Raw genomic sequence first — 12,854 nt, forward strand, 5'->3', positions numbered from 1 at the left:
ACACACACACCTTGGTTTGGGAATCCCAGAGTTTTGTGCCATTAATATTCACAGCACAATTTGGCTCATGAGAGAGTTGCCAAGGACAGGGGACTAACCTTGGGGTTGCAGTGAGAGCCAGACGGTGCATCTCAATAGTTTGATGAGTGTTCCTCCCCCTTCCTTTTCCTCTCCATTCTTCTCCTCTCCCGCTTTCCCAACTCTTATGTTTTTATCAATTACTTGCAGACATCAACAACAGAACCTGCATGTCTGAGTTTCTGTTTGAGCTTTTGAGCGAGTGTGAATAATCCGGTTACAAGGTGTTGGAGGTTCATGGGTAGACTGGGATTAAACGGATAATTCAGGCTTGATTTGAATTTTCTAACTTGCAACGTGCGGCTACACTCACATGTACACTGATAGTAGTAGTTTGTGCATCGAGTTATGGTTATGAGAGAAAATTTGTGATGACCTATTGCTAAATAGCTAACACTGTCAAATCAATGAGAGTGAGTTCAGATATCTGCCACATAATAGTCTCTTTATTGTTGATAGAGTAGGTCAACTGTAGGAAATTATCTTGAACCAGAAGCATGAAAAGACCCTTCTCTTGTCCTTGATGTTTCCTGCTGTTGAAAATATGGATAAAAACAACACCTTTCTAACAAAACAACAGCAGACCTCCGTACCAAGCTGGCATCATGCCAGGTATCTGCTATTCTGTTCTGTGATACAACAAGGGTGTCTTTGGGTCACTGCACAGCTATGAAGTGTGCATGTCCACATCTAGGTTTGTCTAAAAGTCCCGACCCCACCACTAACCCCCGCAGTCACAGACAGCCTCTTCAACAATGACTCGCTGGTTCTCTTTATTTTGGCTCTGACTCACTAAATCCCCTCTAACTCACCAAGAATCGATCTCTCCACTTCCCCTATTCTTCATTCTTGCACACTCCTCCTCGCCTTCATTTAGAATCCACCTCTCCTTGTCTCCTTTCATTTACCACACACAGAAATCCAATCACTATCCAATTGTCCATATCTGTGAAATATTTTGTTGGTATTAGATGACAGAAAAAGCAGGGCTTGTGTTTATTGTGGGCCTCCCTGTTTATTGGCAGCACGCAGGGTTCAAATGAGGCTTAGCGGGGGGAACATCCAACTCCTCGTGACCTTAAATCACCTTTTTTCTAGGGTGTTTTGGTGTCATTCAGTCATACTTTACGCTCAAAATTGTAAATTATCGCAGACAAACTAACCATGTAGACATTTATATGGTGATGAGCCCAGTAGCCAGGGCACTATATATCAGGATGTGGTCATCCACCTGCTGCTCCTAAAGATCAATCAAATAAGCCATGCCAAGACAGGCGACATTAAGGCTTCTTGTTGTTGTGTGATGGCAATAATCAGAGATCTGGCCAAACAGAGTTGGCTTAATGTACTGAGGCCAAAGTCATTTGTGTATGTTCCCCAGTGTGTCAGACTCATTAATGCTTGCAAACACAGCAATTTTCACCCAGGAGGAATCCTAGCGAGTCATACCCACATGTCTTGTGATCTACCAGCGTGAAAAGCAAACACTCAAGAACAAGTAAATTCTAAATGTGCTGTATAATTACATAATGGCAATGTCAATCAGAGGAGTGACTTTAAAGTGAATCTCGTCCCTGATGGAAAAGATCTGCTATGTTCAGCTTTAATTCATGTTGGTTACAGTGGATAAAAAGCAGGAAAGAGAAGAAGTTGGTTGCACTGTAGGAGTTCTTTGATAAGTTATTTAGACATTCTGATTTTGGTCTTTTATTCCATCTTGAAAATGTGCATTTGGGCTTCAATACACTTAACCCAAACTAGTTCATACAATGTGTCTTTTAACCATGTTTGGAAAAGGTGTTAAAGTAGTCTCGACGTAAGGAATTGTTCAAACGGGGATATGAGTTACACTCTGTGGTTCACATGAACAGATACAGAAGTCTTTTTTTTTTTTTGGCAAAATGATGAAAGAGAGCTTGTTAAAAAAGTTAAAATCCTCTCTTGAATTTAGACATCTGCACTCCTTGCCATCCTCCCCTAGTCCAGTGTGCTGGGAAGGGGTTTCTGACCCTGGTGGATGATCACACAAGCAGTATCCGAAGCAATCTTAAGTCTTATGTCTGTTCTCTGTGAAAGACAAAACCAACAACTTTCAACAGCAATCTTTACAGATTGACAGTAAAAACAATTTTGGTGGGGTGTCCCTCTGAGACCTCTCATGTAGAACAAAATCAACTAATATGATTAAAGCATTTTACCATCAGCATCACTGTCCCTCTGAACTACATAACTGTCACTCTGCACTGTGTGCTCACGTGATAACAGGACTACATGCCATGTGCATTTGCATGTAGACATTATGGGACTGCTACATGAGACAAATGCATGCTTGAATGGTAATTTTAGTGACAGATATAAGGTCTGAAGACAAGGTCTTCTGGCCAACCTTTTAGTGATGTGTCTGATTCATATACCAATTGATTCCCGAGGGATCAGGATGGATGAATCTTCCATCCAGCACACTACATTTTACACCCTTCCTTCAGCAGGGGCAAAGGGCATGAACATCTAAATAAAAGAATAACTTCACAACGCAGTAACAGACAGATATTGCAAGCGTTCATGCCTGAAATTAATGAATGAACGGCTGGATAGAGGGATGGAGAGTGGTATCAATGCAAACTCTGACATAATGTAGGAAAAATATGGCATCAAATACAGATTGCTTGACAGATTGTGACCAAATGTCATACTGTAGTAAGCATGCAGGATTGAGGCAAAAGGAGGCGAAGACACTGAGAAGGAGAGGAGAGAGGAAGAAAAGGGAAAGACACAAGGCTTCCCAGAGCCAGTGAGTATTTATAGATCAGATATAGTCAGAACCTCTGCCTGGCAGCGGCACTGTGCTCCTTGTTGATGTCTCTGTACACATCCGACACGGCTCTGACTCAGTGGAGAACATTAGGAGAGAATGTGATGGTGATATTAATGGCAGGAGAGGCAGGCTGACGACCAACTCACTAAGTGAGATACTGCATGAATGGAGCCAGATATATTGATGGTCACACTTTACGATACGGTGCACAAAAAAATGTGAGCAGTCAATAAGGAACAAGTGAGGAACGACCTGATAATGAATTAATTGCTAATAAGTGGTTCCTGGATATCCCTGATTTGAGGACTACAGTGGATAATGATGAGTTATTAGAAAACAGATCGGGAGGTGTTATGATTTTTTGTAAAGTGCGACCCTATTGCTTAATGTCACTGGGGTGAAACTTATCATTGTCATATTCACATGACCTTTTTATTTTTACTGTTTGGCCATGCGTACATCTGTTATGAGCTCCAAAAGTATCCAATAGTAATTTATTTTAAATACTTTGATCATCTCCATATCTGTTTTTCTGTCTCTCTCTGTCTTTCTCACGGGCTTAAGCACACACACACACACACACACACACACACGCACACGCACACGCACACACTTAGGTGCGTGAGTTCGTGCGCGCGTGGCAGCCCATGTGAGAGGCTGCCGACCAGAAGCGCGCTTGGCTCACTCAGCTCCTGGATGCCGAGAGCGCACACAGAAACAGACACGGGAAATAACAACTTAGATGGCTCTCTCTCTCTCTCTCTCTCTCTCTCTCTCTCTCCTTTGTATTAATGGCAAATTAATAATGACTTGTTAACGTTAGTGTACTTGTAGCCATCCTCCGTGAAGGCGAACAACAAAACCACCACTGTTGGTTTTCACAAAGAGAATCGCCAACATATCAGCTGTTTCTCACAGTTCCACATTCCAGCGCACACGGTGAAAATGAAGGCGAAGAACCGTGACCAAAGCCTGTCGGACTCCAGAGAGCTGGACGGATCCTATGACCAGCTAACGGGTGAGTGAGCGCGTCTAAATAACACAGGTGGATGTTGTATGACCGCCTGCAGAAGAAAAAAGATTCAATATGCAAAGCTGATTATCTGAAAGGAGCCCGGTCCACCTAACTTCAGGTGCTTTGTAATGTCACAACCTGTCTGCCATTCGTCTCATCACCCAAGGAAAAATAACTAAATAGGCTATTTTAAGATATTGACAGTTTGCTTGTGCGCCACCGCAAGTTTGTATTTAAGTTTATATCATCTTTATCATACTTTAATTTTTTCAGCTTCCATGGTAACACAATTCTTATGTTTTATACCTGTAGTTGCCGTGTTACCCCACTACAGTAGTGGAACATTCATAGTTCTTTTTCCTAAGGGATTAAAGAGAAAACAATATTCGATTGGAAAAAATACACATATTGAATCTTTTAATGTCAGTGTTGCATGTCAGTGTGGTTGCATAATGTCGTGCGTAATGTTAGTGAATGATGGTTGGTTTCTGTCCAACAATTTCAAGACAACAGTGTGATTTTGCTGGCCTGGCTCAGCTACGGGAGACCACCTTACTGTCGCTGTTTTGGCTGTTGTGGAAAGCGCTGCGGGGTACATAACACCTGTCTGACCGATCTGATGCCAGATAAATTGTGACTAGAGCAGATTCCTCTGCTTTAGACAGAAATCTCTCATATGGCAGCGAGCTTTATCTGCCGAAGTCTGGGTCTAGTTTGGAAAAGGGGGGTTGATATTCTCTGCAAGCACAACAGACTCTGAGCGACACTTAATGCCATGTGGATTAATGTCGTTGGTGAGTGTCTGCTCTGTGATTCGAACAATAAAAAAAAAACTTGATCCTTTATTGTGCTTTCTTTCTAATGACTGTACTTTATCTTTATCAGTGCAGATGAGAGTTGACACACATCAGTGAAATGAAGCAGTTCATTGATTGGCAGAGAGCTTCCCTGCACATACCTGTGCCTTGTATGTGCTCCTCTGTGAGCTGAGCACTCTCCCAGGGTGTTTTCCTGTCACCACAGCCTCACATTGTCACATTATAGCTCTCAGCTCTCCCTGCTAATGTGAGCACCCTTTGCCTGTTAAGTGCCAGCTGCCTAAATAAAATGCTTGCTTTTATGCCTGAACACATCTCAGGCCTGCAGAGGGAAACTGCGCCTGTCCAGACAGCTGTGTGCCTTGTGCTCGATGGGGAGACTATAATCTCATTTGCACTGTAGTCCACACATTAGCATCTAAGCAGTTTCTTTGTCACAAATTTAATGCATCCTAAATTAAGAAAAGATTGCAATGAGTCTCAGTGAAACCATGTGTGCAGATGTGCATGTAACAGACATGCAGTTATGTTGGCATCTGGGTTTATCTGTGAATATCAAAGCTTGTGTGTGGGTATGTGTGTGTGGGTGAGTTAAGAAGCAGTTTCACTTTTACAATCCACTGTTGAAAGTAAAAAAAAAGAAGAATTTGTTCGGCTGAACATCCATCAGGCTTTACATCTCAACATATGTATTGTAGGTCATGTCAAGCAACCCGCATAGTGTGCTGACCGTCATGCTTGGACAAACACTGAGCTCTGCAGAGATTCTCAGAGTCACACTTCAGCCGCTTGACTGTTTTTTTCCTGGTGGCTCTCATCAGTGTGTCTTCGCTTTGCAACTTTACCTTTGGCCCTGTAATTAGTTGCAGATTAGTATGCAATACATGACTCATGATTAGTAAATGTGACAGTGGAGGAGATGAAACTTTCTGTAATGTAAATTTGCTAAAATTCTAAAGAATCAGCGTTTTTGTCTTCTGTCTTTTCTCTTCCATTCCCGCCCCTCTTTTCAGTCCAGCTTGTTGAAATGGTACCCTGTGTCTGACTGTCCAAGAAGTCATATGGCTTTTGTAGTAGTTGACCAAGGGGGGGGCAAGTCACTCAGTGTGTCGGAGCAATTTACTACTGGCATAGTTTTTAATGACTTTTTCAAAGCTGTAAATTGTGTGATTAATTCATCTTACAAAGATGAATTAATCAACTCTAAAACATACTTAGCCCTGATAGTTTGCATGGTTATTAAAGATGCCTATTGCTAATAAGAGTCAGTGTAATGAAGATGTGATGCAGCTAAAGCTGTGGAGTAATACTCCCGGTCTCTTGTTTATGGCATTTTACATATTATAGAATCGGCTGACCTCAAAGTAGCTCAGTGTATACCGTGTGTGAATGTGTGTGTGACAGAGAGAGAACAGGTGACTGTATAATCTCCACTAAACTGAAAAAGTATACAGTGTGATATGAGGGCATGACTTGTGAGAATGGATTCTTAAGTGGGTTTTTTGTGTGGGAAGGACAGCTACAGGTGAGTCATTCTTCTTACTTACAAGCAACTTGTGTGTGCAAGTGAGTAAGATGAGAGAGATAGAGAGAGAGAGAGAGAGAGAGAGAGAGAGAGAGAGAGAGAGAGAGAGAGAGATAGAGAGAGTGTGTGCTTAGCTGACCTGTGCTGCTTAAAGGTAGTGTGGGTGTTCTCCAATCACCATTTGAGTGAAATGTAACCCTCTAGAAATAACTCCCTCTCAGGCTGCTACATTGTGCTGAAGTGCACCCCACTGTGTGTGTGCATGTGTTGTAGTGTATGTGCAGTAGCCTGGCATTCCCCGTTGTGTTTAAGAGCACCGGCTGAGAGATGAGAGGTAATTATAGAAGCGTGGTGCAGTAATCTCCTCTTCCACCTCAGAAGCCACACTCAAGAGGAATCATATCACCTATACACACACAAACACACACACACACACACACACACACACACACACACACACACACACACTGGCTTCTTTCTACATATGCATATGCAGCTATTATCTCAACCTTGTCATGCTTACTTTTCCTCGCCAGAATATCTAGAATATTATCTAAAGGTTAAATCAGTAGTGGTTGCACAGCCAGTCTGCCAATCATCCCTTTGTTCTGTCTGATACTAATAGTACTGGTGAAGAAGAGGAGTTCATGTTTTAAATAATTCATCCAAACTTTTTAGATGTGTTAAGTTTGCATTGTGCTCTACCTTGTTTTTCTGCTCCTTTGCTTTATCATGCTCAGATCAAACTCTTTTATTTTATCATTTTTTATCAGTGGTCAATAGTTTAATCATACATGTAGTAATTAGTTATCTCCGATTACATATATATATACTGTATTTGAGAAACTCCCATTGGTTTTTAGATTATTGGATGGATACATTTGTAGAGGTCACCTTGGGCTCTGAGAAACTGCGATGGACCATTTTCTAACATTTTATGGACAAAACAATTAATTGATTAATTGATAAAATAATCTTCAGATTGATTATGAAAATAATTGAGCCCTACTATGTTTGATGTCTTTTCCCCCACTCACAGGGTCTGTGTTTATTCTGAGGTGTAGTCAAAGTAGCTCATAAATCCGTATGAAAGAGTTTGTAAATATGTGAACGTGGTTGTACATAAAATATTATTATGTACAAACACTGTCTTTGTGTTTAGAGTGTGTGTGTATGTGCAGTATGTGTAGGATAGGTTAGGCAATTATGTCCGTCTCTCAGATTAACTGGATACCGTTCTTGGCAAAGTGTGATGTCAAGTCTGATCGCCCACTTCCCAACAGTCAGCACTATTCTATGGATGCGCTGCTCATACACACACATATGCACACACACACACACACACACACACACACACACACACACACACACACACACACACACACACACACACACACACACAAACACATAATCATAGACAAATGTTGCAAACATTCAGGCTATTGTTGCTGTTGTGGTAATTTGAAGTTGCACAGACACAAACTCAGGAGGTTGTTTGAGGTGAGGTCTTTTTTACTTGACCTAACTGAACAAATATGTAAAACTTCCTCTACAGTTGTCTCATACAGCAGTTAAGTTCTCAGCTCTAGGAGAGATGTTTTGTGTTTGATAGGTTTGGACAGTTTATTTCTCACACACACGCAGCTCTTAATGAGCAATGTTAAAAGCACTGGCATGCCAGAGCAGTGCCAGACTTGCTGTCAGGATAGTCCTCTCTTTCAGCTAAGAAAGATAGCCAAGAGAGAAGGTAGAGGTTTGGGGTGAAGGGTATTAGCTGTTCTGGGAGCCACATGACACATACCCCAACCTGCTGACTGTTGCAGAGCCCCCATGGTGAAAATAATAATTTTACAACTGCTGGACCAAACCAATTCCAGGCCTAAGATTGCCTTTATAATTGAGCCTGTCAGAGGGAGTTTAGCCTAGAGTCACCTTCATGGCATGACAGTTTTTGCTGTAGCTAGAATTGTAATGGCCACTGGCAATAATTAAAAGCCTTCATTTAATGTGTCATCTGATGAGTGTGACACACGTTGCCTCATCAAGGATCCTCTCTGAGTTCCCGGGCCCGGGTTCCTCCTGGAAGTGCCAGAATTGCTGATGTGAAATGACTAGATTCCTACATGGAGAAATGCTTGGAGTGGTTCACTTAGGCTTATCTGTCACATTGGTTACATCATTGAGGGAAGAAAAGAAGTGAGGAATAATGAAAGACAGGACGGAAAGGAAAGGGGCAAAGGAAGGACAGAAGCAAAATGCAATAAGATGAATTAGGTTGCAGACGGTATTGCATTTGCCTGGCAAATCCCTGAAATGCTCTTTCGTAGTCTGTAGGTGTTGTTTGCCCCATTATAAAAGCTCCTCCTGCCAATCGTATCCTGCTAATGCAAACTCCTATCTGTCCGTATAGTCCTGTACTGATATGGCAGCTGCCCACCTGAGACCTGTGTTTGTTTTGACGTTCAAATTTGTGCCTCTTAAGGTAAAGTGGATTGGATTTTTGCTTGTAGAACTGAAGAAGTTCACGTAATTGCCCATCCATTCTTCCCTGTCCTCTTCCTAATGACCCCACTATATTTCTAAATAATCTGACTGACAGTCCCCACTTAAGATGCCCTCTCATTCTCTCTTTTTCTCCAACTCTATCACACTCCTCCCCCTCACTCTGTCTCCACTCTCACAAATCAGATTATATAATAATATCATATATATATATCTGTCTCTAACACAGTGTCTTCAGTGTCCTGATTCATCCATGCTCTCTCGTTTGTCAGTGTCTACTCCCATACTATTACCTCTTTTTCCTATCGTCCATCTCCAACTCCCTCCCTGACCCCTCTCCTGACTCCGTCCTATCCAACTCCTCCAGTTTAGCAGCTGAATAGGCCTGGAAGCCAGAGTCAATCCTAACAAGTTTTAATCATTGACCGAATCTACGGAGGGCCGGGCGATCGTTAATTAAAATAAGCCCTGCTCACCTCTCCCTTGCCTCCCCTCCCCACCTCTTCTCCCCTTTTCTGTAAACACATTCATTTATAAATGCCTACAGGGACAAGAGGAGAGGAGGTGAAGTGAAAAGATAGAGAACAAAGCACCGGGAGATGGGAAGATGGGAAGGAGGAGCAGAATTTGGCTGGGAAAAATCAATGTACGTCTCATATTGAGGATAAAGGAAGTAAGGTGCAGCCGGGAGGGAAAATTGAAAGATATGTTTCATTCTATGCATTACAAATGTACGAGAAGTCATCCTTTTTTTCTTCTCAAAATGAGTCTGACACTGTTTCCTTGTCAGAGATGTTTATCAACGGGCGACTGATTGATTGACTGACATGTGACTGAGCCCCATGTCATTCCTTGTTTCTCTCTCTCTCTCTCTCTCTCTCTCTCTCTCTCTCTCTCTCTCTCTCTCTTGCGTCGCTGTACTGTCACTCATAACATCTGATGTGCATTAGAGGATGATTTTCTGTCCATTAGCTCAGCCATTCTCCATTAGACTGATAGTAGCTCATCAGTATGGGGAGGAGGAAAAGCCACCAGTCAGGTAAACAATGTCACTGTGTAGCACTGCTGTATATAGGTCGCAACCCTGTTCCCCTTTTCTCTGTGCCTTTTTATTAATTCTGTGTGTGTATGTATATATATTTAATAAGAATCGCATTTGTGATTAGAGGTTATCAGCTTATAAGTCTTGGATTGAAGATACGGACTAGCTGTGGGTATGTCGTGTTGTGTGTGGAGCTGTAAACATATGTTTAGAGGAAGTCTGAAGGGCACGCGTGACTGCCATCGACTGAGCGATTTGGGAGTTTCTAGAGGAGTGTGTGGGTGTGTGCTGCTATCTTCCCCCTTTCTATTTTTCTACTAGGGGTGTAACAGTACATAGAATTCAGAGTTCGGTATGTAACTCGGTTTTGGGGGTACAGTTTGGTATGTTTTTGATAAAGCAGGAAAAACCAAACAAAATAATCCACTGATATGTCAGATGATATGTCATAAATGTCAGTAATGCTCCTTTAATACTCTGATTTGTTTATAATTCCTCCTGAACAACTGCAGATTAGGCTTGTTTATACAGGGCAGGCAGAAGAGACTGACTAAAATGCACTTTGACCATATGCTTAAATCCTGTATTCTCTATGACCGAGTATGGTTGCATATCTGTAGAGATAAACACTCCTTTAGCATTAGTTATTGCTTTGGCAGTGAGAGGCTGCGTAAACGCTGTGGAGAGCAGGACTTGCCTTCCAGTCTGTTTTTGTCTTGTTCTGCTTATCCTAATCGACATATTTGGGTGATGCCATTGTGAATGACTTCAGCATGTTTAAAGTTTATCCACATACATGCCTGACTTCAGTGTCAGCAGTTTTCATCTGATCCACGAATAAGTTTTGCTGTAACTAACTGGGAAAGCTTGACCAACCTGGCCACAACTGGTGCACAAAACTCTAGAAATTCTGTTCTAGTTTGCAAGTATGTAGATCTAAATAGACTATTCTGACAGTAGTTGTTTGGGACACGCAGCGTTCTGAACCGAGGAAGTCACACACTAAACTGAACGACCCCTTACTACAGTACAATTTGGTGACTTATTCAGGTGTTGCACATGGGAAAAAAGTGAAATGTTTGTAGACGATGCTGTGTGATTGTAAGAATAGGTTAACTTCCCCTTCCTTTTGTGCGTGTGTGAGAAAAGAAGAGATGGCACAATAAAGTAGATGATAAGTGAGTTTAATTTGGTTGTGAACAGGCCTGCTGAGGACGTTTACTCTATTCACTGAAGGTTCTTCTGTAACAACTTCAGTGTGATTGACAGCACAGCAGAGAGTGATAAGGAGAGAGGTGGAGGTGATTAGAGGAAGCCTGGGGTTTGCTCTTGTCAAAAGCAAAATCTCTCATCCACTCACACAACACACATACAGGCATACAGGCGTGCACACACACACACACACACACACACACACACACACACACACACACACAGAGAGAGACAGGGTTTTGGCCTGAGGGATGGCAGCGCGGGAGAACACTGCAGCTGGTCTTACAGTCAATCAGTTAGTTCTGACAGAAGTTTGGACAAGAAGTAGTCAATAACACACACAAACACAGACACGTACATATACACACATGTGCGCGTGCACAGCTGTGAAACAGTCAGTGGGCAAAGCCTGGTCAATATCTGTCAGTTAGCCTACCAGTCAGAATAAACTCAATGTCTCCCAATGTACACAGTGTCTAACTGATAGCCCAATCAAGCCAAGTTTAATGGAGAATGCTGTCTGCAGTTTCCAGTCTGTAGTGATGAAAAGTGATACTGTTTCCTTGCCATATCATTGAATACAGTCAGGATAGTTTAACCTCAACGGCATCTTGGAACAGTTATCGAGGATAAAAGGTATACATTATTCTGTTGTGATTTGAGGAATACATCAAAGTTTAATGGTAAACTAAGTAAAGTAAGCTTTTACTTACGATTTTGAAGTTTAGTAAAATGCTTCCCACTCAAAAAACTTTCCTAAAGTTGGTAAGAGACCTTAAGATATTTTGAATTGAGAAAAAAGTTTGGTAAAATACTAGATGGACAGAATCCAATTAGAATTTGGAAGAATCTTAATATCTATGCTTGTTACATTGTGTGGTGTTGTCATCTGAGCAGAGAGCAGAAATAACAGTTAAACCAGCTTTTATTACAAAACATCTCTCAGACAATATGATATTGTCCAGCATCATTACCTTGCTGGCAGGCTTAGCTGCCCTTGCTCTGGCCCCAAAATGGCTGCCATCATTGCTCCTCTCTCAGCCTGGGGCCAGGTTGTCAGAGAGGACACCTCCTGACAGCTTGGTCTTTATCTCTCCCAGGAGAGATGCTGAGGTCAGCCAAATCCTCAACCAGTTAAATATGCACAGTGTGACAAGGTATACGGAAACAAGACCAATTGCATTTCGGAGGCTACGATATGGTTCAAGGTATTACAATTGTGTGAGAGAAGGTTATTGAGAGATGTTGAAAATGCTGAGCTGGGAATTTTGCGTTCAGCCTCACAGAGCTGTGTCACCGTGTCCTGACTCAACTGTTGAATGAGCCGGTACTCACTCTCAGGCAGCCACGCCAAACTACACACTTGTAAATTCTAAAGACGCAGACTTTAGAAGTCCAACAACATATTTGTGTACTCGAAAATCCATTTGCTTTAATCATCTCCATTGCACACTGCTTGCTCTGGGTGTTTGCTTGTTGGCTGTGGGGCTTGAAAATCCTATTTTCCCCCCCGCTATCTCCCTCTGGCACTGGTAAACCGATTACTCACACAGCAAACTGACGTTCCATAAGTGCTTCTCCCCAGGCACCATGCCCTGGCACCAGGATTTCATAAGAGTAAATGGAGTCTACTAATCAACACACACAGATGCACACAAACTCACACACAGGCAGGTTTGATTGATTGGTGGTGTGACAGCCTGGACAGCAATGGGATCATTACCGACCTGGATCAGGGCAACAGCCACTGACATTACCATCAAAGGTGGACCCAAACCTAATGTTGTAGACGGAGCAGCGAGAGGGGAAGCACTGAGAAAGAGAGAGGAAGGTGATGAGGGCGAAGA

General features: G+C 42.3%; 1 protein-coding gene across 2 annotated transcripts in view; it reads left to right on the forward strand.

Annotated features, from left to right (window-relative positions):
- The first annotated feature begins 3,590 nt into the window (after positions 1 to 3,590).
- LOC127375554 (Kv channel-interacting protein 2-like) overlaps positions 3,591 to 12,854 on the forward strand; it is a 93,216-nt gene continuing 83,952 nt past the window's right edge. For both annotated transcript variants that reach the window (XM_051421516.1, XM_051421574.1), the window contains exon 1: positions 3,591 to 3,911. In XM_051421516.1, the coding sequence (XP_051277476.1) occupies positions 3,839 to 3,911 (73 nt within the window). In that variant the 5' untranslated portion in view covers positions 3,591 to 3,838. The remainder of the gene's footprint in view (positions 3,912 to 12,854) is intronic.

This window comes from Dicentrarchus labrax, unplaced genomic scaffold (assembly GCF_905237075.1).
Source record: "Dicentrarchus labrax unplaced genomic scaffold, dlabrax2021, whole genome shotgun sequence".
NCBI classification, from domain to species: domain Eukaryota; kingdom Metazoa; phylum Chordata; class Actinopteri; family Moronidae; genus Dicentrarchus; species Dicentrarchus labrax.